The sequence below is a fragment of the Drosophila teissieri genome, chromosome 3L (assembly GCF_016746235.2).
Source record: "Drosophila teissieri strain GT53w chromosome 3L, Prin_Dtei_1.1, whole genome shotgun sequence".
In the NCBI taxonomy this organism is placed as follows: domain Eukaryota; kingdom Metazoa; phylum Arthropoda; class Insecta; order Diptera; family Drosophilidae; genus Drosophila; species Drosophila teissieri.
This window is the reverse complement of record NC_053031.1, coordinates 2,328,670-2,352,842: the sequence shown is the minus strand read 5'-3', so window position 1 is coordinate 2,352,842 and position 24,173 is coordinate 2,328,670. Positions and strand designations below refer to the sequence as shown.

The window sequence follows — 24,173 nt, the reverse complement described above, 5'->3', positions numbered from 1 at the left end:
TTGGGTTGGTTTGGTTTGGGTTGCGATACTTACAGATAATGAGGGGCTTCAAAAGATGATTATCCCGTTCAACTTTGCTTTGTCTCTTTTAATTTTAAAAGTAACTTTTAAAGTTACTGGGAATTTTCCGCTGAACGCGGTCCGCTAACTTTAAGCCACATAAAATGCTACAAGTCTCGAGTCTTGACCGCAACTAACTTGTCTTTTAGACAGCAATTTCCATGGCTTATCAGCGCTAGTGCAATCTGAAGTAATCTATTTATTTATTTGGCACAACTACTCGGAACTACGAAAAGTCGGCAGCCAGCATTTCTCATCTTTCGCCGAACTCCTGCCACGTTTTCCCTGCTCGTTTGGGCCATAAAGTTTTGTGGCCCATTTCTCATGCTTATTGTTTTGGATTCCCTTTCCTTCTATACTTTTTTGTGTGAACTTTTCCCTGCGGTTCGCCGTATTTTCTGGCTAATGCAAATTAAACTTTGCTAAAATATGCTTCAAAGAGGAGTTCCTCGCTCACTTTATTGGCCAGTATTAAAAATAATTGAAAAACTTGCATAAATTATTTAAAAATTGTGTCGGCTTGTAATGAAACAACTTTGGTGTGTTCAATTTAATTTTATTATGTTTAGCTTTGGCTTAATTTAAACACCAATCAGTGAGCTTCGCAATTCGATTTAAACCGTTTTAGTTATATAAAAACTTAATTACACTCTAATAAACTTTTTGTGGCTCTCGATGCGTTAATTGAGTAGCTTAAATCACACTTATCCGTCAATTTAAATAGGCATAACAAACAACAATTAATCTATTATTTATGCTTACTTTCAGTAAGCAAAGTGGCAACTTTATAATTAAATGTATTAAATTTAATATAGTTCCTTTTCGTTTAGCAGCTAATTAAATCGTTGTTCAAGCAACACATAGTTACATATATCTGGTGTATTCACATGTACTTATTGGTAGTTTGATTTATGTGTTCATTATTAACGAGATTGAAAATATTTGTCGGGGCTCAAGTGCAAATACTTCAATCAATTATGCGTTCGCTGGCCATTTGTCATTCGTCGAGGGGCTTAAGCGATTGCAATTACAAATTTCCCAAGAGTGGAAATAATGCAATTTTTATGCAATGTTTCATTGGATTATTCGGTCAGCTGCAGTGACTGCCTTAAATTATTTCCCATAAATTCAGTAAACCCATGATTTGGGTGGGTGTGAATTCCCAAGTGCGTTCAAGAAAACTATAATTTCATTCACAGCCCAAATTCTGATTTCCAATAATAGAATTCAGAAAGTATTTCATTCACCTACGCACCTCACTGCAACTGCCTCTTGTTTTTCCAATGGTTGCATCAATATCAAGTCAAAATTTCTAAGACATAATTGTCATTGTTAGATTTACGGACATAAATGTGTTTATATGTTATATACAACAACTGGCAAATATTCTGCTCAAATCGTTGCCGAAAATTCGTAGTTTTGAGTGAGCACGTGAGTTGCATACTTAATGCGAATGAAATCAACATGAAAACGCATGGAATCAAAGTGGAAAAGATGAAAAGTTTACTATATTTGATTTGATTCATGCCGAGCTGCACAGCTGCGTACAATTGGGCCAAGTGGAGAAAATAAACCACTTTCTAACTTGCCGGTATGCGAAAGTTTCTTGATCAAGATAGATATTAATAAACATTTTACAAAACTATATATATTTCTGACTTTAAGCTAAGTTTAAGTTATTTGAAACCAACCCAATGATACTACTCTTTCGACCGCAGCTGTAGTTTATCCGAGCTGGTTTATGCACAGCATTTTTACAGCTTCTACTTGACAGTGAATGCGGAATAGAGTGAAGTCAAATGGTGTGTGGTGAGTGATGAACAAGCGTTTTATTATTATTACTGTACGGGTTTTACGATTTCTCACCAAAGTATGCACATAACTCGTGGCTATCTGGCTTCTTACACAACTAGTTTACTTTACAAGGATAACTAGGCATATAATATATACTATCAGGGTTACTACGTCACAATTCGAGCTTGTTCAGCGGTGCACAGCTGGTTCTCCGTGGCCCCGCTCCCCTTGTCCACCACCACGACGATGGCCTGGAATGCTGGCTCCACCGCATCGTTCCCGGCCAAAGGACCACCAGCTCCTGCCGCACCTCCTCCGCCGGAGGAGCGCCTTCTGCCGCGTTTCAGGACACTCAGCAGGCGACTGAGCAAGGTTCGGCGACCACGACTCCTCCTGTGCTACAGATTGGTCACCTGTGTGATGTTGGTGGTCGTGCTGGCCATCACCACCTGCGGCTGCTGTCGTCCCTTCTCGAGGACAGGTGCCACCGCAGAGCGCTCCGCCCGAGCAGCTGCCATCTCGTCCTGCGCCACCGGCAGCCACTTGTCCAGGAATTTCGGACGAAAGAGCAGCGTGAACGTGGTGCGGAATTGCTTGCTCATGGAGCAGTACAGAATGAAATTGATGCTGGAGTTGATCAGGGCCAAAATGTCCATCAGGTCACCTGGTGGGGGCAAGAGGTCAACACATTGGGTTATTACACTTACAGCAAAAGAGGAGGTGACTTGCATATGGCTTTATTTTGCCCAATCGATTGTAAACGTTATTACTTACTCAGTCTTAGGTAGCACTGCAGATAGAAGACATCTCCGAGCACGGCATTCAGCAGACCCATAATCCCCTGTGGAAACTCAGTGATGAGGAAGAGGAGCAGCACCGCCAGCAGCATCCTCGTGGTGCGATCCGTCTGCTTTTCCTTTTCCAAAGTTTTGCTATTTTTCCGGGGCCTATCCGCGGATTTTCCATTGGCCGCCGATTTGGTTCCATTACTGGCAGCCGGAGTTGCCGGTTTGCTGGTGAGCTTCTTCCTCCGCCGCTTGGCCTCCAGTAGGGCCAGGATCAATCGAACCGACAGAATGGTGAGTGCTATACAGGGTATCAGCTTGATCACTACACTGTATATGAGAAATGTGGCATTTTGCAGCGAGGCATTATGCAATGCCAAATCGCTGTGGTACAACCTGTAGACCGTCACATTTCGCACCACTGGCGATGGAGTGGGTGGTGCAGGGGTGGTTGTCGTTGTCAACAAGGAACTCGCATTCAACCACACCGTTTCGTTGAGTGGTGCACTAGTGGGCGTGGCATTCAGGGCAGCCGCCCTGGCACTCAGCAACTCATTACGGTAATCAATGACATACTGGGTCATGGGAATGGAGTTTATCACTTTGCCATTCATGTCCAACTGATCCACATACTCGGTAATAGCCGTGATCAAATAAAGCGACGGCGACACCACCAGAACACACACCACATAGGCGGTGGTTATCGTTATGATGGTGGTTCTCATTCCGCACCACACGCGATTCTTCTGCGGATAACCCACCGCTATGTAGCGCCAAACAGCCAGCGTCACCGTCAGCCAAATGGAGATGGTGTGCAGCACCTGGGCGAAAATCGAGTGGAACTTGATGAAGCAGGCCCAGCTGTAGCTGAGCTTCTCCTCCCGCGGCAAACTGTCCGTCAGTATATAGTCGTGTATGGTGTAGGGTATGTACTCCAGCATAACTGCCAGATCGGCCACGGCCAGACCCGTGAGGATGGCATTCGTGGGGGAGCGCATCTCGCGTCGGGTTAGCACGATGATGTTCAAGGTATTCGCGATGGTGCCCAGGATGCAGACCACCAGCGACACATAGCCATGCATGTTTTTGTAGCTGAAAAAGAATGGAAAAATATTAAATGAACTGTGACAATATTTCAACTTATTTGCTACACTTCCTCAAAACCATTAAACCATTTAAATTGTATGTAAAACCTTTCTTTCTTTCACTTTAATAAGTTTTATTTTTAGACAATTTCCCAACTCCCCACGAACTACTAGAACTCAGCCAAGCACAGAAGTGTAATAAAGACACAAATCGAAATGTTGTGGGTGAGTGGCAGGCATTTCCCAAATTATGTTTCTGTTATTATGCTCTAGTTAGCCTTAACCAATTTGTTACTTCCATGTCTAGTCCGCTCTCTGCCGGCAAAGTAGGCAATAAAACCATCCAAAAGCCATTTCCGTTGACTTGCCAAACAGCAGCAGCGTTTGCAGCAGTGAGGCAATAAACCCTCTGGTGCCCAGGGCTTAAGCCAGCCACGCCCACGCCGCCCCCTTCTGGGATAAACATTTTACCAGCTTTTGTTTAGTTTTCGTCGAGCGCTTTGAGGCTAAAAAAGGTGGATAAGAAAGAGCCCAGAAGCAGGACTCGAATTTCTGGCCAAAGTTTTTGGGGAATTTAGCACAGGCAAAAAGCGAGGCAGCCCTCAACGGTTTCGGTTGCGTTTGGCTTTCAGCATTTTGCCCTGTTTATTTTTAGCCTTTGTGCAAGTTGCAGGCAACAAATTGGACTTAGCATAAAATTTATATAGGGAAATGCGAGGCGAGACCCACAAACACGACACTTTAACGCCTGCAGGATGCAACTCCTGCGGCTGACTGCTAGGAAAAAATGTCTAATATACTCCGAGCTCTCCGCATGGAGTGACACGTGTGCGTCCTGCTGGTCCTGTCGGTGTCAGGACTTTAGTTAAATTGTTTATTGCTTTCGTGGAAATTCCCTATTCACTCGAAACAAAAAGGGGATTCCTGTCCGAACGACAGTTTTATTGGAGAATCTAAGCCAAATTTGTGGGCAACTTTTTAGTCCTGTTACCCCCCCCACTCACTGCAGGTAGTCTTATGCAATCCTGGCTGAATTTCCATTCCAATCTACGTACAGAGAGAGCTTTTTGCCCGGAAAATGCTTGCCAGTTCATATTAATTTGTTTGCGAACCAAATTTTTCCAAGCCAACTGAAAAAAGTTTCATGCAATCAGTTGTAGGGGAGGAAAATGTCTCTATTATTTTTGATAGCTAGAGAAGAAAAACTATGTACAACTTGGCATAAAACTCTCGATTCTGAACTGATACCTTTGGCAGGGATGTTATTGAAAAAAAACAGGATCCTCTAGATTACACAGAAAGAAAATGGACGCATCAAAGTGGTAATCAATAACGTGTCTAAATGAACTGACAAAAGAGAAATCATTTGATATTTTCATATTTATTTAATAAATATTATGAATGTTAAAGCTGAAAATTCTAAGCAATTTTAGGTAATTTAATATAGTTGTTATAATGATATGCATTTTCCGGTGTACAACTGTTTGCTTTGTCAGGTTTTTTCTCGGTTTTTGGGTTTCATTTCGACAGCTAACTATGCCTGATTTCTGGGCCAATAAATTCGAGCCAGTACCTTCCACCTGGATGCCATGCTGGCCGAAAACAATTCCAGGACTTCATTCATGTCGTCGACGTCGTTGTCGTTGCCGCCATTCATCAACATGGATTATCAAAGGCCATAAATTAGACTCAGGAATGGCTGGGAGTCTGGATTTTCACCAAGGTGCAATCCTGCGACGTCGAACCCAAGAACCGTACAGCAGGCAAAGTTTTTCTGAGTTTGATGAATGGAGTTGTAAATTCCTTAGGAGTTGGCCGACAAGACGAGGGTTGTGCCGCCAAAAAGTGTCGCCGGCATTCGGAAAGCGTTTCAATTTCGCTGTTCTCGGGACACGTAGACACACCTCCGTTCGTTTATATTTTCTGTATCCTGTCCATCAGCATGAGAAGCCTTTAACATGAAATGCCAGACGATGTGTGCCTATTTGTTTTATTTGTTTGGGGAGTACACGGCCGCAAAATGCGAACATGCATTTGGAAAATTAAATATTTTCCAAAAGCAATTTTACACATTTCTCGGGTCTTCGGTTTTTAGGGCATTTTAGGTCATTTTTTTAGGGCGTTTTTTATTCTTTTGGCTGGCTTTTCTCTTTGGCAACGGAGAGTCGCCTTTGTGCGTTCTTTATTATTTATGTTAATTGCTTGTTGTGTGCGTGTTATGCTGCGGTTTTTCCTTAGCTTTTGGCTCCTTTTTCGCTTTGCCATTAATATTGCGTATACGTCACGTTGCCGCCAGGGAAAGGGTTCTTCCTCGATGTGTCACTGTGTGACACATTGGCGTTTGAATTGTATGCTTTTTTCGGGTGTTCTGCTGTTCTGGCGCTCTGAGTTCTGAGTTCTGGTGTTCCTTTGCCGCTTGAGTGGCGCCTGGAGACGGCTCAGTGGGTGCTTTTGGGGGGGTTTGTGTCTGTCTGGGTCGTGACAGCGTCAAGTGTCGCCTCCGCTGGCAATTTGGCACGTCTTAAACACAAAAGTAAATGGCCAAGTGTTCTGGCTACACATCTAATTGCCATACAGTCGTCTTTCAAAGTCCAGCTTCCACCTTTAATTAAACCGAATGCGGCATCGCATTCTGGGCTGCTGATCCTGTGGCCAGCCACTTTGTGGCCATTAACACGGTTGCTGGCTAGACTGGCTCTAATTAAAACTAAAAGCCCTGGTCTAGATGGTGACCCTCAGTGGCTGTTTTGCAACCGAAGAGTGAATAATTCACAGTTCAAACGGAGCACAGCTTCATCATGGCAAATAAGTTATTATCAATGATTTATCTGCCGATTGGTTTATGTTCATAATTTATGAAACTAAAAGGTGAAAAAGCGCCATAATAAACTAGACATTTTTGCATGGCCCATTAATCAGTTCAGGTTTTCATTCAATCTCAACTGAATTATGTATATAATAATATACACAGATAAGCAAATCAGCAACGTCACCTTAAGTGAAGCCCAATCATGGTAGATGCACAACTTTGATAGGTTTATTGCCCAATTGGCTTAACTATTTATTATCGCGTACATGTATGAAATTCGAAGAATGCTGACTCGGCGTAAATTACGGAAATTGAATTTCCTACACCGCCATAAAGTTTTAAGGGCCGCTTTTAATCATCATCTTGAGGTTTTACGACCGCTTGGCATGCAACGAATATATAAATAACCGCAGCCCGGATTCACTTTTTATGGGTGCAGCAGATGGCCGGCGGGATGGCCCGTAGGAAACGGTCAATTAAATTGATTTCAGCCATCAATTGTTGACCTTGCTGTTGACAAATCTGTTTTTTGTTTTCGTTCTGATTCTTCGTTTAATCGCCCGAGAAAATTGTATGGCAAATCAAAATTGAAGCTCCCCCAAAATGGGGCGATAATCGATTTCTGAACGATTCCCTTGCCCCAGCAGCTAATGGCTGTGATGTTGCCATCCCCTTGGCCGCCCCCCAGCTGTTGGTTTATGGCATTGTTGTCGCCATGTCTGGTGGAAAAGCCCCTTGGCCTTGATCGTGACATTGGTGAAAGTCGCTTACCTTGTGTGAAAATTATCCATGCCGCTGCCGCAGTAGAGCGGCTCAGTTTCATTGTTGCCACTGGCCATTGTTGCAACAACAACAGTAGAAGCAACGCCAAAAGCAGCAGCAACAGCAACGGCAACTGCTGCAAGTCCTTTGTGATTGCCGTCCGTCACTCACCGATGTTGCAACTGGATTTGCTGCCAAGGACAGCCGTGCAGAGCCTTTCCAGCAGATGCATTAATAATTTATCATCAACGGGTGGCCCCTGCAAGTAAGGATAGGGAAAGATACACTTTAGAGGGGGAAGTTAGAGGCTCCATTGTCCAACTGGACGTATAATTAATGCAAGTTGTAAATTGTTGCGTACATGGCCGTTACCCCATCAACTAATGTGATTAAATATTGCATGTAGCACATTGCTGTTGTTGTTTTGTTTTTGTTGTGGTTGCATGGTGGCTGCCCTAAGCCGATTAGCGAATGGCCAGTAAAATGTATATACATATATATAAATTCTCTCAGCATAGTGTCTGCAAATTGGAGGATTTTCCTTTTATCTACTCCGTGCAACGCCTGCTGAGAAAGCTGCCTTGCAACTTAATTAGCAGCGGGAAAAGTGCACTTGCTGCGAGGATAAATGGCGGAGTTGAGATAAGGACTAGTTTGCTACCCTCAAGGGATATTTATGTGGCAAGTAGCTAAATAGAATTACGAAGGAATGCTTTCTGTAAAGGATGCAGTGCAGGAAAATTCAAGAATTAAATCACAGCCTCTTTTGGGCCGCAAAGTTCAAATGTTGCCCCTTACACGTCTATAAAACCCGAATTCGGTAAAATAATTTAATGACCATAAATAATTTCATTGGCCCAACGGCTGGGCTCATCAAGCGGTCTGGAGGAAAAACTGAGTGGGGAATATAAAATATCTGGAGCCATCGTGTGGTCTAAATTAGATTTGTATGGCTGGAGCGTGGCCAGAGATAAATGCCATTTTCCTTTGCTCTCCTTTTGAGGGATTCTTTTTTTTGAGTTTGCCTTGTCCGTACGAATTCCGTCGGACGTGGGCAATATGTTATCTGTCGCCCCGTTGCTGCCGCCCAACTATTGCAGCATGTAGTATATCTGCGTGCCTCCTGCAACAATTTCCTTGCGCAAAGATTTTAATTGCATTTGGTAGGAAGCTGCAGCAGGAACAGCAGGAACAGCAGCTGCAGCTGGCAGCGGAAAAGCGTTGGGAAAGCGCTGGAAAAGCGATCGAGGGCGGGGCTTGAGAGGGGGCGTGTGGCTGCAATTAACACGTTCCACGAGGCACAGCAACCGCAAAGCCAGCACACTGTTTAAATATGCATAGAGGGCAGAGACACATCGCAAGTACAGTGGCAAGGCAAAAGAAAAGCGGCGGAAATTCACGGAAAACGAGCCGCTAATGTGCAGGAAGCTTTGTAATTTGATTTGCAAATTTTCACTTTGCTACCAATTCATTTGTTGGCATGGCCTGTAAATGAACCGCGGGAGCTAATTTATGCTCGCAAATCAAGTGCTCAAGTGGCAAAAATGCAATTTATTTAGGCTCGCTGCGGGGAAATTAAATACTGTTGCCACATCAAATGGCGGTGAAATTAATTGATTGATGCTTTGCTCCGTTTGACTGATGTAATTGTTGTACCCATTATTATGACACAAGACAAATGGCCAAGTAATATTAATTAAATTCGTGCCGCGCCATAATTCGATTATATAAATTAATTGCCGCTTGATGAACGCCGTTATGCAAGAATATGCCGCTCAATCCCCGTGGTTCATTCGAAATTCGATACAAACTGCTGCTGCCCAGCGGAAATAATTTCGTATAATTGCGAATATATAGTGGCTATATAAGGCCGGATGATTGCTCCGTTCATCACGAGTGTGTCGATGCGGTTGTGGGTGTGCTGTGTGTGTGTTGTGTGTGCTGTGTGTCCTGGTGAGGTGACAAATGAAATGATTAATGAATGACAGCTGCCGGTTGCCCGCAGATGTATGCTATAATTTTTGCAAACAATAGCAAAGAATAATACGCTGTTGCTACGGACAAAGACTGACAGCTTAACGGCTTACATGGGAACGTAATGAGAGAAAATCTGGATGCTGAACTTTTGCAATAATTACTAGAACCAATACTTCTTCTTACTTACCTGTGCAGGGTTTTTTAAGAGTATTGTATACCTCAATTAAGTTAAAGCGAGAAACATATAATTCATTTGTGCAGCTAAGTAAGTAAAAACTTGTTTGAAAATAAATATTTTGGCTAAGTGTTAGCTGATTTTCTCCCATGAAAAGCAATCTAATGGCGGGCCTGAATAGCTTTTCATTTTGGACACATGCTCCGTTGGACAGGACGGCAACAATGAGAGCGTAGATAAGGCCGTCAAGTGGGTGTAAGGTGAAAGCGAAAGAGGAATTGAAATCAAAACTGATTTCCGCATGACAAGAGGGGGGTACATACATACATTGGCTCGATAGTCGGTGGTCCAAGGACCAAGGACCTTGGAGCTTGGTCCTCGTCCGATAAACGAGTTATGTCACGCCCATATTGTACGGATTCGTGCCGCCATCTAAATCGCAGCGGCAGACAGGACAGCAGATATATGTATATGGGGAATACCCGGAGAGCACAACACACATCTATGGATAGTGCCGGAAAGTGGCCAACAATCGCAGCGAAATGAAATTCAAGCTGCGGGGAAATCTTATTTTTGATTATTCCAGCCAGCATTGAGTGCTGCTATTTGCCGCTCTTCAAACTAATATTTGCTCCTTATTGATTATTGATTGATTGTTTTGCTACCCTGTTTACTTTTCCCTGGCCAGCTGTTTGTTCTTCGCTCTGTATTTGCATTTTTCTTCTTCACGTAAGCAAACTTGTTATTCGCTGCTTGTTTGCTTTACTTTCTGCAGTGGCATTATTTAAAATTGTTTTCTAAATGGTTAGCCGAAAACGAAAAAGAAAGTCGGAAGTTCAAAATATCGGCAGCGGAAATAAGCTAAAGTCATTCATTCCCCGCCACGCCCGCCATGTGAAGATGGACAGCTGGAGTTGCTGCTCGAGTTGATCAAATTTAAGATAAGTGCTTTCGCCAGCCAAGTGGAAGGAATGCTTACCCTCCCACAATTTGGCAAAGTAAACCTTAAAGCTGCTGACCAGGAATTTAATGAGCGAAAACTCTTGGCAGCTCGAGAGAATCGCAGGAGGAAAACAAAAAGATTAGAATTATACTATGCCATTAGTGCTCTCAGCTTTTCAGCGTATGCAGTGTGTGCTTCAAGTGCGTCGAGCAAAGATAATGGCCAAGGTCACACGGTGAAAAATGGGGAAATTATAGGAATTCTGTGGCAGCACGTCAAGCTTTCACAAACGAATGTGAAGAACCATTTAAAATCCCACTTAAAGGCGTCTAAGAGTGTGCTTTATTTTACACCTGTCAATGGGACTTTACTTTAAACTGATTTCAGTGAATCTACAAAATGATAGTTGTCTGTGAATCTGAAACATATTTTCCACTGCACAGCTGAGCCTTATGAGAACGCAGCCCCCGTTCCGTGAGACTCTTTCCATTCGCACTTTTGCCGGATGTTTTGGGGGCATACGGGGATTCCCCGGCGAACTTTGCCACCCAAACCGCCGGAGGGCTGCAGCCGTTTGTCACGACGATGACTTGATGACGACGCCACTTGGGTTCACATGGACACGAGTTGCCAGTCATGGCAGCAGTCTGAGAACACAGAGTGTCTGGCCCAAGGAGTGGAATGGCGGTTGTACATGGGCACACAAGCATAAATACAGCTACAGCCTGCAAATATTTGTGTCAGGATGTCTGACTTCCCTGCAAATATCCTGTCAAAGTTTTGTTTCGCTAGTCTTTCGCTCTGGCTTGTTTTAGATCGACAAAGTTTCGCTAAACAAAAATCCGTTCTTGTCGATGTAATTAGACGACATGCGAATCGCTCGTTCGCCACCAATTCGGCACGTTACTCATACGCACAGGTGGCCGCAGAAACCGCAACCTTGTGATACACATGCTGCGCAGGCATAATTCAAATGTCATCCAGTTGTCATTGTTCGTTTGGCAAATTGTTCGCCGCCTTCGCGAAAAAATTTCCATGGAAATGCTGGCGCAAAAATTGGAGTGTACGAGTATGTTCGCCTTATTTCTGCTGTGTCGTCTGTTGACTGGAATTTGTGTATCAAGCATACGTCATGTAGTCTTGTCTGAGTGAGTAATTCGCCAGAAACAACAAGATGATAGCCTGCTAAAATGGGATATACTATGGAGATGGGAGAATGCTAAGCTCCGGGCTAATTTTAGTCTCAAAGAGTTTTACGTATTCAAAGCAGGGAAACTCGCAGACGAATTCAATTGTTCTATAAATGAGATTTCATCTCGAGTAAGCGGATCATGTAGCTCTGGCATATGAGTATATGGTCTTATTAATCATACTAAATGATAAGCTGACTGGGTAGCTATGCTGCTTGCAGTGCATGTTACTAAGTTGAATTTTAAGTCAGGTATGTGTAATTAACTTCATTGTACTCTGGCCAACAAGCAACCGCATTAGCTTATCAATGCAATTACACATGAGTTCATATTGCACTCACCCCCAAATGTTTGACAGAAATTCGGTTTCGCTTTCAGTCTGCTGGCCAACATTTTAAGCCCGAACCTCAAAGAGATAACACTGAATCGGATGCATGTTTGGGGCCAGATGGAAACGTGTTGCATGGCAGACCAGCAATTTGTTGCCGAAAACTTTGGCACATGTGCAAATAGTTTCGGGTGGCAGCGCCAGTTGTTTCACTTTGAAACAATGCTGTTCTTAATTGAGTGGCAGAAAGCAGAAACTCATGGTGTTGAAGAAGGTTAAAGATGCAGAGAATGGTCCTTTGATTGCCAGCAATTTGGCCGCCCATTGGGTTTGGTAATTGCCTATCCATTTCACGGTGCTGCCAACGCCAACAAAGTTATTAGGAAAGTAAACACACCCATTTCAATAAGCACAAATCAAGCATGAACCACGTGTGCACCGCGGTAAAAATACCTGCCTTGACATTGCTTCTATTCGCTGATAGTGGCGTACAGTTGCGGTCAACCAAATAGTGTAGTTATGAAAAGTAATATGCGCAAGGATTTAAATCTATTTACCTAAGCATCAATAATGCTTAATTTTCTAGATGAGGTGCATCTGAAGTAACGAAGAAATAATCTACAAATCGGTATGCAAAGTAATGCTGTGAAGGCGTGAGGTACTAGCACCATTAGTTTGAGCTTCACTGTTCGCTAATAAGCAGGTGGTTCTGTATCCCGCCTTTGGTCGGGGCAATAACAATTGGCCAGCTTGTCAAGTGGCTGGCTGCTTGGTCCTGGCCACGCCCCTTTCGGCCCGCCCGCCCCGTTTGCATAGCCATTTGGTTGAATGGCACTGCTTGACTGGGTCCCGTGAAGAGAGGTCGTCGTCTATCATTAAAGCGAGGCATTGGGGCGCAACGGAGCCTTGACAAGGTCGGTCTGTCAGTGCACTTGGAGACACCCACCAGCCACCACCCACCAGACACCATCCACCACCCACATCGCCCATTGAAAGGGCGAGACAAGGTGGAGGCGAAGGTGTGAACGTGAAATGAAATTATGTAAATAGCGAACGGCAAAGAGTAATTAAAAATTTGATCTCGAGAAGTGTAAATTTGTTCAGGCAAACGGCGAGTCGTCAGAATAATTGAAAAAAAAATCCAGCTGGTGTTTGCTTTTTACCACTTTTCTCGAAATTTGGTTAGTAAAGTAATCACTTAGCCGTTTATATTTAAAGCCACTTTTAGTCAACGTCTTGCACTTCCTATGCCACAAATTGTTTGCATTTCCCCACAATGCTTGGGAACAGGAAATGCGTTTTCCCTTGGCCGGCAAACAATGGAAATTGTAAAATAAAAATTGTTTGCCTGGCCGCAAAGTGCAGATAATGACGACGGGAAATGCCATAAAACCAGAACGGAAATGACACTTATCGCAGCTATGCTGTAGGGATTTTTCTCCAGCAAACTCAAGGCAACGCAGCACACATTTAAAATCTACTTTAAGGACTCCTCAGACTCCAACCAGCAGGTGGAATTCAGAGGAGAGGCGGCCATTGATACCGAGATAATAACTCAAATGAATTGGTTGTCGAGGGCCTTGGGGCCCAGGTCCTTTGAGACGCTCATCGGACCCAATAAAAACGCCAGGATGGCAGGACATTGTGCACTGATTTGCAACAACAACTGGGGAAAACGGCAAGAGCAAACGGAGACATCAAATGAGGCATTCCAAGGAACAAACTGCAGAACAGATGATTCCCGCATTATCATTCCAACTCAGTTGTGGTTCTACTGCTGCTGTTGCTCAGCGTTAAAGTAAACGACATTAATGGAAACATCAAAGTAATTTGATTGCATTTTCTCCCCCACAATGGATATGAATGAGCAGTGCGGCGCCCTGCCAGCCCAGCGAACGAAGGAATCCGCATATATATGGGGTATATTGTAGATGGTTACACAGGGACAAAGTCTGGCTAAAATAATAAAAAATCATAGTTATTCCAGGAAGTGACAAACATTTGGTTGCATACTTCTAGACACCTTTACAAGTGATATTAGACCCCTAGTCAGTTCACATACCTTTCAGTTCCCAATTCTTTAAAGTGTACACATTTTCTGCCGTGTATCTGTGTGTCTCCGTGCTCTCTGTGTGTGTTCCCCTGGGGTGCTTGTGTGCGTGTGGGCTGCACACATAAGTAGCAGGCATGGAAAACGGGCTTCTACCAGTTTCTCCCGCTGTTCTGCCATTGATATTTCACTGCCTGCTGGGCCCACGCCCCGCCCCGTCCCGCCGCCTTTTCACTCGCCGCCCTCTTAATGGCATCTCATTTTCATGTGTGTTTTCCACGAACTACAGCTCGCTCTGCCTCGATTTTCTCGGTCCCAGTTGATGCTGTGTTAATTTAATTTTGCCTACACAAAAATAGACAGCACGAAATGGAATATGTCCTGCAATGCAATTGCCATGACCAAAGCAAATAAAATTAGGGCCAAGTCCGAGGACGATACAAGATGAAGGCCACGCTTAAAGTAGCATTAGTCGAAGGACTCGGCGTATCTATAATCATAACTCATAGGCAGAACTGGGCAGTAAATGGGTGAAAAGGCTGGCCCCTGAGGCCAGGCAATAAAAGGACCTTCAAGTCAGAGGACGATTCAATTCGAAGGCCGCACTTAAGTGGATTTGGAATACTTGTAATCGCATTTAAAAATACAACACAAATTATGCAAATTAGAACGGCTTATCAGCAAATGCTTATAAGCTTCTGCGCTACCCAAATATATTTTTTCCACAGTTCTGAACCCTTCGCACATAAATTATGGAAAATTAACCCTAAACGACTCATTTAATAAGCATTTTGGCCTACAAATGCACTCAGCTGACTTGAACACACCTGAGACTTCCGAGGTGTTTATCATATTTATTTATGGGCCCGACACCATTTTATTTATTTACATTCAAATTTATGGCTGTTCTGCTTAAATCAATGTCAGTTCAGTTCGCCCCATTGTTCCTGGCGATGATGGCAGCCTAAATTATGCAACACCAAGTCCTTTCACAGGACGACAGAAGTTGTGGGTCTACTGCGCCGCAGGCCTTATCAATTCCAGGCACAAACACATGTCCTCATTTTCGGTATGCAAATGCTTCCACCCACGCAGATGTTTGAGCTTGTTTGTCTCAACTACACTTTTTTGTGCTAAACTTTAAAATGAAACCGCTTTTTGGGGCAACCGTCGTGTCATCTGCCTGGGGATTGCTTGACATTTGAGTGGGTGACAGCGTAGACGGAGAGTTCAGGCCAGAGGTCAAAATATAAATGGAGACAAGAGTTTGTTTTCAATGAGTTTTGTACGTTTCAATTCGAATCACTCAAGGATTTCATGGCTTTGGCACTGACGCTTGAACAGGCAAGTCTATAAAGTTAAATATAAATCCGTTTTGGAGACGAAGTAGGATTTATATTTACCTAAGCTCCATCTTGACAGGTTTAATGCAGCAGAGAAACTTTGAACTGTTTGATAAAGTTTTAACATAGGCCTATTTAAGTTTGAAAAGATTGAATGACTCATGATAAAGTTTTACAGGTGAGTTTAAATAATCCGTTAAGCCGTTCGTCAAATATCTCATTTAATCCAGGAAATTGTGGTGCGTCAATATACGGCGGCCAACCTTCATTTCCCAGCTATCCGTATCGCGGGAAATATAACTGAATCGCCAATTCTCCGTCTCCAACTTGCGCTATTTGCTTAACCCCTTCTGGCCTAAATCAACAAGCCCACAATCCGAGTTTTACTCTTCACACCAAACAAAAAAAGATCAAGACCAGCAGCCAAGCATTTTCACGCGCATTAGCTGCTCGTTTTCGGAGGCATTTTCCGCAGCGGAAGGGGGTTGAAAAAAGTTGCTGGGAAAATATTTGGCCTACGTAAAATATGCAGAAAGTTCATCATGAAAGCAAATAAAACGCATACGCCGCGTGGGCGACCCTCTCCAAAGGATGGCTGTCAAAATATGAATAATGGCGCAGCCAGACGAGCACCTCGGATTGGTTGCCCTTTTTTTCGGGGGCTCACATTTTCCGGCGTTTTTTTTTTCGAATATCAGCTGTAAAAAATTAAAAGCCTGCAGCTGCCTGCGGCTGCACGGGAGTATAAAGAATACTGCCAAGTCAGCTGTAAATAGCTGAGCCGCCTGCTCCTTCGTCCTGCTCCTCTGGTCCTCTCGTCATTTGCTGAACAAATACCAGCAAGGTCAAGTGCGTGAGTGGGCGCCTACTTTTTCTCTACTGAGTACCGAGAAAAACAGTTGAAAATACAAATTCTCGACTCAACAACATATTTTGAACGATTAAAGGAGGCGGAAAGGATGAAGTTCAGATGAAGTATTGATCGAACATTTGTTAGTAACTATAGTACTTTGATTAAAGTACTTTCCAACTTGAAGTAACTTGCTTCAATATATATTCTTTATATATATAGACACAGTGGCTTTAGGCAGGAAGATTTGTTTTTCCCCAAATAAGTATTTATCTCAGTGCATTAGGTTTTGGAATATACATTTTGCATGAGTCCCCGGATGGTTTGGGTCCATTCTGCTGACCACTTGACAAAATTTGGGCCTCCCTGCGATGGAGGAGGCGTGGAAAAGTGAAAAGCGTTCGAAGTTTATGTGCCTACGTGTCGGCCATAGTTAATTTATTATCCATGGCGGAGTCCTTTATTTATTCGCCCACTTTAAAGCATTACGGCTGTCTGTGCTGGCAGCTTTAATCAATTGCTGCGAAGGCTTTTTATCTGTGCTGTCAGGCGAAAAAGCAAATTATGACAAAATGTAACCATAAAAAGAGGCCAAGTCAGAGTAAGGGAGAGAGTGCAGGCGCAAAATTACCCTGGCCCCCGAAATGTGCATGAGATTTGGGTTACAAATGCTGCTGTATTAAGACAGGGCTATACTTAGTACATAAACACCCGCCATGATGACACTGTCAGTGGCAGAATCCTGTGTCATTAATCTCCCATTCCACGTGAAAATTGACCCAGGACCAGCTCATCGCGTCGTATAGCAGCACCTTAGTCCTTGTTTCTGATTGATGGGTATCCATTTGCAGAGCTGTTTTCGTTTGCCTTTATATAGACGCATAAATCACATAGTCTGGTGCGTTCGTGCATGCAATTTGCATTTAATTTTTAGTTAAGCCCCCGATAAAATCTAGTTTCGGGCGATTATTTGTCTGACTCAGCTGGAAATCGGATCGAATGTCGTCGCCGGGCGATAAAGTGGGTGACAAATTGAATGGCATTTCCCGGGTATCCAAGGATTCGAGTGCTGATACTTGGAAACTGGAGTTCGGACTTCAGGACTTCGGACTGCGAACTTTTGCCTAATTAAGTTGCCCATCTAATTTCGCCGGGCAGACGGACGAAGGCATTAGCACTTCTCCTCACATATCATCAGCAGGACGAGCTGGACTCGCAGGACTCGCAGGACGCGCAGGACTTGCGCCAAATGTCATCAACACTAATGGAATAATTTGAAATCTACTTAGCTGGAAAGCAAGGACAATGGGTGGTCGAATCTGCCGCTCTTCCCGAAACTTTCCCCCCACCAACATCTAGCTCAGCTGCGTTTGTTGATAATAACATTATTTATGTTGTTTTAATTATTTTACGCATTTTACCACAGAACATTACAATGAACTCGAAGTGGGCAGGATTCCTTGCCCTTTGCTCGCCTTTTGTAGTGCTCATTAAGGACGAGGAGGGCTAATTGAATTATGTGAGTGATGTGAGTGGCACAGGGTGTCCATTAACTTGTACAAATTGCCACGGACTGCAGGTTCGAAAGGCTTAAAGACAAACATGTTTTCGCACTTAGGAGATTTGTTGACAGTGCCAAGGAATTTGCTTGTAAGTTCGCATGTAGTTGGGGAAATTTGTCTAAGGAATTGCCATTCAGCTGGGGGCCCTAAACTGTGTACTTTATTGGGGTTTCCTATTTATTGACACCCAATATATACATACATTGTACGTGCATGTCCTATCATTCAATCCCAATCCACAAAGTAAATACGGCATTACTCTGCATTTACACTAATCACAATTTTACTACTGCCGATGAACGTGACAAACTTTCATAACTCTTGGCAAAAAAACAAGTAAATATTTACCAAACCAAAATGTAGTCACATAAAAGTGAGAGCTCGCATAAATTGATTTATTCGTTTGCTTATTATAGCAAACGATAGCCGAGTGAAATTAGTTCGAAGGAGTGGAGCGCCAATTAACTTGGGGCCAAGTCGAAGTTTGTTGGTAGAATCGGTGAAACAATCATCAAAGCAGATTATTGTAATTGAGAAAGCGTAATGGGCACAAGGTCAAGGCAATTCTTGATTAGAAAGAATGGGAAGCCAAGAGGATACAAAATAGTAAAGTAATTTTGATTAGCCTGAAGGTTCTGAACTAAGCTTTAGGTGCTTGACTTTACTTTTGTTAAGAAGTGATTGAAGTATATTATAAATAGCTTGTTGGTTTCTTACGATGCACTAATCTTGTTGCAGTAATCTGTACAATCTTAATTCGATTAGAAAACCAAACTAGGACCCTGTTCAATCGCCCATTTAGCAATATCCCTCTCTGATAAGAGTGCTCGGAATCCTTTGACATGCGAGTATCGTGCACAATTCCCTTAATTATGCGCCGCCAACTGAACCGATTGCACTTTATCGGAATGAAGCACGCACTCGAAAAGGTCATCAGCCGTCATCGATGGCTTGGATCCGGATCCTTGGACTAGTTTATGACCCAATTATGCCAAAGTGTCTGGCAGTTGGCGATGCGTTTTCGCGCTATTGTGAAACCGCCTTTACAACAGGGCTCCCAGTTCGGCCTGCAACCATGATTTGTTTGCTTGACTTGGCTGACACGAAGCCAAATGGCACACGCACACAGTCTGTGGAAGCCAGCCCCTTTGTCCGGAAAACTTTGTGCCAGATACTGGGAAAACCACGCAGGGAGCATATCAGACATTTAAGAACGAATTAATAGGGATAATATGCTTAAGGAATATTTTTACTAATAGTCACTTTATCTAACGTATGTATTGGTTTTCAATTCCTTATTGAAACTTCTTGTTAAACCATTGTGGCAGCTAGGAATTTATAACTCCTGATTTTTCGTTCTCTGCATAGCAGCATAGTCGCATTGCTTTCGCCTTGATTGCTGCAATTGCTGGGCAATAAATAAATGACGGAGGCGTTTGCAGTTCCAGAATGCTGTCTATTACGTGCCTGGCAAGAAAGTAGTTAGAAGGCGGCAGAGTTCGCCCCCATTGAAATGTAATTTAAATGGGTTCCGTAACCCCGCTTTACGTGTTGGCCTGGTCGGATCACTGCGGCGGTGGTGACATTTATGCTATTGCCATCCGAGAGCTGTTATTTCGAGCCTCCAGCTGTGGATTCGTGGAAATGGTGGAAATCGTGAAAATCGGGCAGAGGAAACCCTTTGGCGTTTGGCCGGCTGCCAGGCGGCGGAACGTCCTGTCATAAAGGCAACTATTACGGGGACACTTGATGGCGTCCTGGACGACGGGCATATCCTATAATCAGCAGCAACGGCAACTAATGGCAGCACTTAGAGCTCCTCGCCAGCACCTTCTGGCCGGACTCTCATGAAACTGTGATGCGGACGGGCGGCCAGGTCGAAATGATTTTGGCATACTGTTAAATTCATTGGACACATTCAGCCGCACATTTAATGGCCGTTTGCTGTTGCCAAGTGCTGCGGATCCCGATGACGCAGCTTCATTAAGGTGTCCTTTTTACGGGCTGCCCCTTCTGTTCTGAAGAGTTTTTGCCATATTCCTTAGAATTTGATTATATTTCTTGTGAAACATTGAGCAAACCAAATAACCTGTAATCCGCATTTAACCCAAAGGGAAGCCAAACTAGCATCGCTGATTTAGTCGCAAGCATTTTGCCTCAGCTTGTACAACATTTAGCAATTAAGGGCGGAGCTTTTGCCAAATGTTGCACGTCATAATCACAGATTTCGCCCTCTTTTTTTGTATTTTTTGGCGAAAAATTTGTTTGCAGTTTGCCGCACTGCTTTGCAGCTTTGCTTCACTCGAGCGCTCATAAATTATGCAGGAGTCGTCCTCTGGTTATTTTTGTTGGCTTTTTTGAATTTATGATGCCAACTTAAATCGCGAATATTCCGCTCGCTGTTTGTGTTCACTTGAGTTGGTGATGTTGTAAAGCGCCTCAAGTGTTCGCCGCCAACATTTTTGTCACAATTCTCGTTGTCTGGGCAAAAGTTTTCACTCTTTTTGTTGCTGTTGTTAATAAATTGTCGGTTGAAAAGTCCGAAACAGGAGTCAACTTTCCTATGACTGTGTTTTTTGGATATGGAACGAACGTGGCTCGAGGCAATTGCGTGGGTGGAAAAGTAGCCTGTGCAGTGCAAGTTTTCTGAATCGTTTTCAGTTGCTATGGTACTTTTTTTTGTGGGCTGGAAGCTTATCAAAAATTATGAATGCAATGTAAACTTTTTTGTTATTTCCATTGTACTGTCTACAGCGCAATACAGAACGAAAAAGTTGTTCAAATGCATTTTATTTTCCAGATTATTTGCAATGATAATTACTACTTTAGCGGCATATTGGGATATAGTCTGGTTTCATTTTGTTGTATATATAGAATTCGTATCAGCCAATGCAAGCAAACATAGAAGTATCTTTTCTGCTATTTTGGCCTGATGGCCCCGATATTAAATAAAAATGTGCCTTGAGGGCAATTTATGAATATTTATTTTGCTACGAAAAATGTAATGGGAACATGCACCGAATTTAATGTTTCAATTGCTTTAGCCATCTTAGACGCTCTCGCCCGTTGGCAGGACTGAAAGTAATTTTAATGTAATTGGCATTACGTGAGGGGGATTTGTTTGGTATTTTTGGCATATCATTTTCATACAAATCTGATGCCAGGCACAATCCATAACCGCCCCTAGCCACCCACTACCACCCATAACGGGAATACCACCCTTCCAATCACGACGAACGAGCATAAAAAATAAGCATTGCCTACAACTAGGCGCTCACCAACATACACACACACACAAACGCACCCACAATGATGTCAAGGCAGGTCAACTTTACGAAAAGAGGGGAAAAATGGGGGGACAGATTGGGGCAGGGGAAAACAATCGAAATCAGCAGCCCCCTTATCACAAATCAACTCAAATTACGAACTCAAACACGCAAAAAATTAAAGCCACGAGGAAATATTTGTGCGTGCATAAAACAAAAGGCGAAAACAACCACACCTACACACACGTAAACCAACGAAATTCAATAGGAAAAGCCGGGGAAAATCTGTACAAAATTTGACTGCGCAAATAAAGTAATATACAGTCAATAAGGCAAATCGTCAGACTTGATTTGGATCATTATTACGCATACGCCGCGTTATGCAAATCACACAATTTTCCCTCTGGCCTGAAACAGCGCTAGTGAACTGGATATAATTTATAATTTATAGAGGAAAAACGGCCGAAAAAGAAACAAAGTGCCATATTAAGTTTGACGTGGCAGTTTTCGCCAAGTTTTAGCCAAGACAAAGTTTTAACTGATTTTTGATTAAAATCTTATCCTATCACGGCGGCAGGAAGTAAAAGTAAACCGAATACGCACCCGACACCGAAACGGAAACTTTGATGAAATTTTCCGTCAAAGTCATCCGCAAAGTCTAACATATTGAGCGTCATAGAGGGGATTTAATTAAATTTTATTTATTTGTTGTTTCAGCAAATTGACAGATGACTTTGTTTTTCGTTTTTGATTAGTTTTTGGCAGGCTTACGGAGAACAGACGGAAATCCTGTGCTTGCCATAAAAAAACATATACTCATGGCAAACATTTTTAGAAACGGCAGTCTGTTCTATGGAAAACTTGTTTATTTTGTGGGAAAGCTTTTTTCCAAAATGTACACCGATAAAAAATAACATTTTTTAAACGTACTGTTTTTCCTCCCCAGAGGATTATTGCTGTAGATTTATTGGTTTCACGAAAATTGAGTAATTACTAGGTGACAAGAGCTAAGCGGACTAAAGGATTAAATTTGCAGGTGGCGTGAAGTCTTTAATGCTTGATTTAAAACAGCGAATAATTGAGCATATAATTCAGATACGGCCTGCCTTTCCCTAACAAAACCACTTGCAATTAAATCTAAGCTAAAACATTAGTTTGTTGTGCCATTTTATTTGCCGAAGGCTTTGTATTGCCCTTTCTGCCACTTTTTGCCCACTTTCAAATTTTCTTTTATGTTTCCCGATGTCACGTGCAAGCGGTCAGCTCTTGTATTTGCCTAGTGCCATTTTGTGATTGTTTGCATTGTTTCAGGACCAGGACAAAGTCACTATTCTGTTGGCTTTTTTTATCTTTCGTTGATAGAGAATTCACTAGAATTTGCTGGCGCTGACAATGGACTGCCAAAGGGATGGCCAACGGAAGTCCTTGAAGGGTTCTTACGAGGGCTGCGTAGCAGCTGAGGACCTGACCCCTGGGAATCCTGCTTTTGTGAACATTCGAACTTTCGCTTGAGAAGCAAGTGTTAAGCAGAAATGCCTCAACACTCCATTAATTTCTCCGCTGGAAAATGACAAGAAAGGAATCAGTCTCCTTGCCCAATTGACTAGACTGGCATTAAGCCGGATAAATTCCTTGGAAATCTGCAGAAAATGCGACTTAACATTACTGCAAGTGTATGATAAGCGTTCAATTACTCTCATGTCGAAGGACTATTAAATCCTGTAAAAGTCTCCTTCGAGTAGCTTTAAGTTTCTCACAATTTATAAGAGCCACTAGATCGGGTTTAGTTTATCGGAACCCCAATTTTCTATTTAATTATTTACAAATACAGGGCACTTCTGTTCCCATTCCAGTAGATTGTGAAATTTATAGCACTGCGCACATAGGTTGGTAATTTATAGTCACACAAATAATTCAATGGGTTGACACTTACTGCAAACTAGAGTCCAAAATGCTGTTCCAATGCCGAATTGTGCTAATTATTCAACAGCTGTTCCGCAAATATTTGATTTGCCTAATGCACTATTATCATTTAAATCTGGTGAGCGTTGGTGTGCCACTGTTCTGTTTTATTTACATTTTAATAGATTATTTCTAATTTATGTGTTTCCATGTAGTTGATTTCACTGATTACTGTGGATAATATAACATTTTTTTCATCGAGATACAAGCAAAATATTCCATTGATTAGGACAGAGATTGGTTTTTACAAAAACCTATTTACGGTGAAAATGTTTATTATTATTTTAGTTTTTGGTGAACCAGTAACAAAATTTGGACGTTGATAGGGAAAATGTTTCTAAACCACAATGGATTTATTTATACTTTCACTTACAACTCTTTGAAAAAAAAATGGAAAACAATAGGTTCAATAATGTTCCATTGTTTTATTTCAATGAATGTTAATTACGATTTATTTTATTTGTTGGCAATTTATAAGTTATGAACTTGTTGAAAGTACTTTTCACTACTGTAAGTGGGATGAATCACTGGAATTCAGCTAGTAACGCAGCCGCAGCGCACGGAACGCAGAACGCAACTGACCCGAGTGCATGGCAAGTCAACAAATCCGCAGCGAACGGCTCCGTTGCGTTCAATTCGATTCAGTTCAGTTCAGTTCGGTTCGGTTCATTTCAGGATGGTTCGGTTCGGCTGGATAGATAGTGTTTATTTATTTGGAGGGACCGAAGCGCCGACGATGCGAACGCCACCGAGAGGCGATGAAGACTGTGCGCGAGTGGCGGCGCCAGAATCCGCAGTCTCGGCTCGCCTAACTGCCAGTTACTGCTGCGTTGCCAACTGCTTCCTGTGGACTGCATCCTCGGGTTCCACAGGCAAAGACAGTCGACAAAGTCAAACAGCATGGCGGTCTGCAAAGGGCCGCTCTTAAGCCGGAAGTTAAGGCTCTCTTAAGTGACTTTGTGCTGCGCATGCGGCAACCGGAAACAGCTGTTCCGTGCAGACCGTCAGCTGCTGTGCTCCATTTTGTTTATATTTTGATGGCGTTTCGTTTTGGCTTTCGCTTCGGAGTTTTCCTTTCACTTTTCCTTTCGCGGTTTTCTTGAGACGAGGTTAAGGTCAGGCCAAATTCTAACAACAGATGGCGTTTTTGTGACCGCGAAGGATACGCGTCCCAGGAGCACTGGTAGTAATGGTAATGGCTTCCACTAATTTATGCACTATGGCCCACGTGG

The 24,173-nt window shown here is 42.9% G+C and overlaps 1 protein-coding gene across 1 annotated transcript; it reads right to left on the bottom strand.

Annotated features, from left to right (window-relative positions):
• Nucleotides 1-609: 609 nt before the first annotated feature.
• On the bottom strand, nt 610-23,261 carry LOC122615928 (G-protein coupled receptor dmsr-1). Its single transcript, XM_043791113.1, has 4 exons — nt 22,913-23,261; nt 7,305-7,554; nt 2,629-3,731; nt 610-2,518 (listed from the first exon to the last, which is right to left on the bottom strand). Exons 2-4 carry the CDS (start codon nt 7,370-7,372, stop codon nt 2,253-2,255), a joined length of 1,437 nt encoding a protein of 478 aa, XP_043647048.1. The 5' UTR covers nt 7,373-7,554; nt 22,913-23,261; the 3' UTR covers nt 610-2,252.
• Nucleotides 23,262-24,173: the final 912 nt, after the last annotated feature.

Excerpts from the sequence above, each read along its gene's own strand:
- LOC122615928 (XM_043791113.1), bottom strand. The coding sequence starts at position 7,372 with ATGGCCAGTGGCAACAATGAAACTGAGCCGCTCTACTGCGGCAGCGGC. Across the intron at positions 3,732-7,304 it reads ATGGATAATTTTCACACAAG|CTACAAAAACATGCATGGCT; the intron begins GTAAGCGACTTT and ends ATTCTTTTTCAG. Across the intron at positions 2,519-2,628 it reads GCAGTGCTACCTAAGACTGA|GTGACCTGATGGACATTTTG; the intron begins GTAAGTAATAAC and ends TGCCCCCACCAG.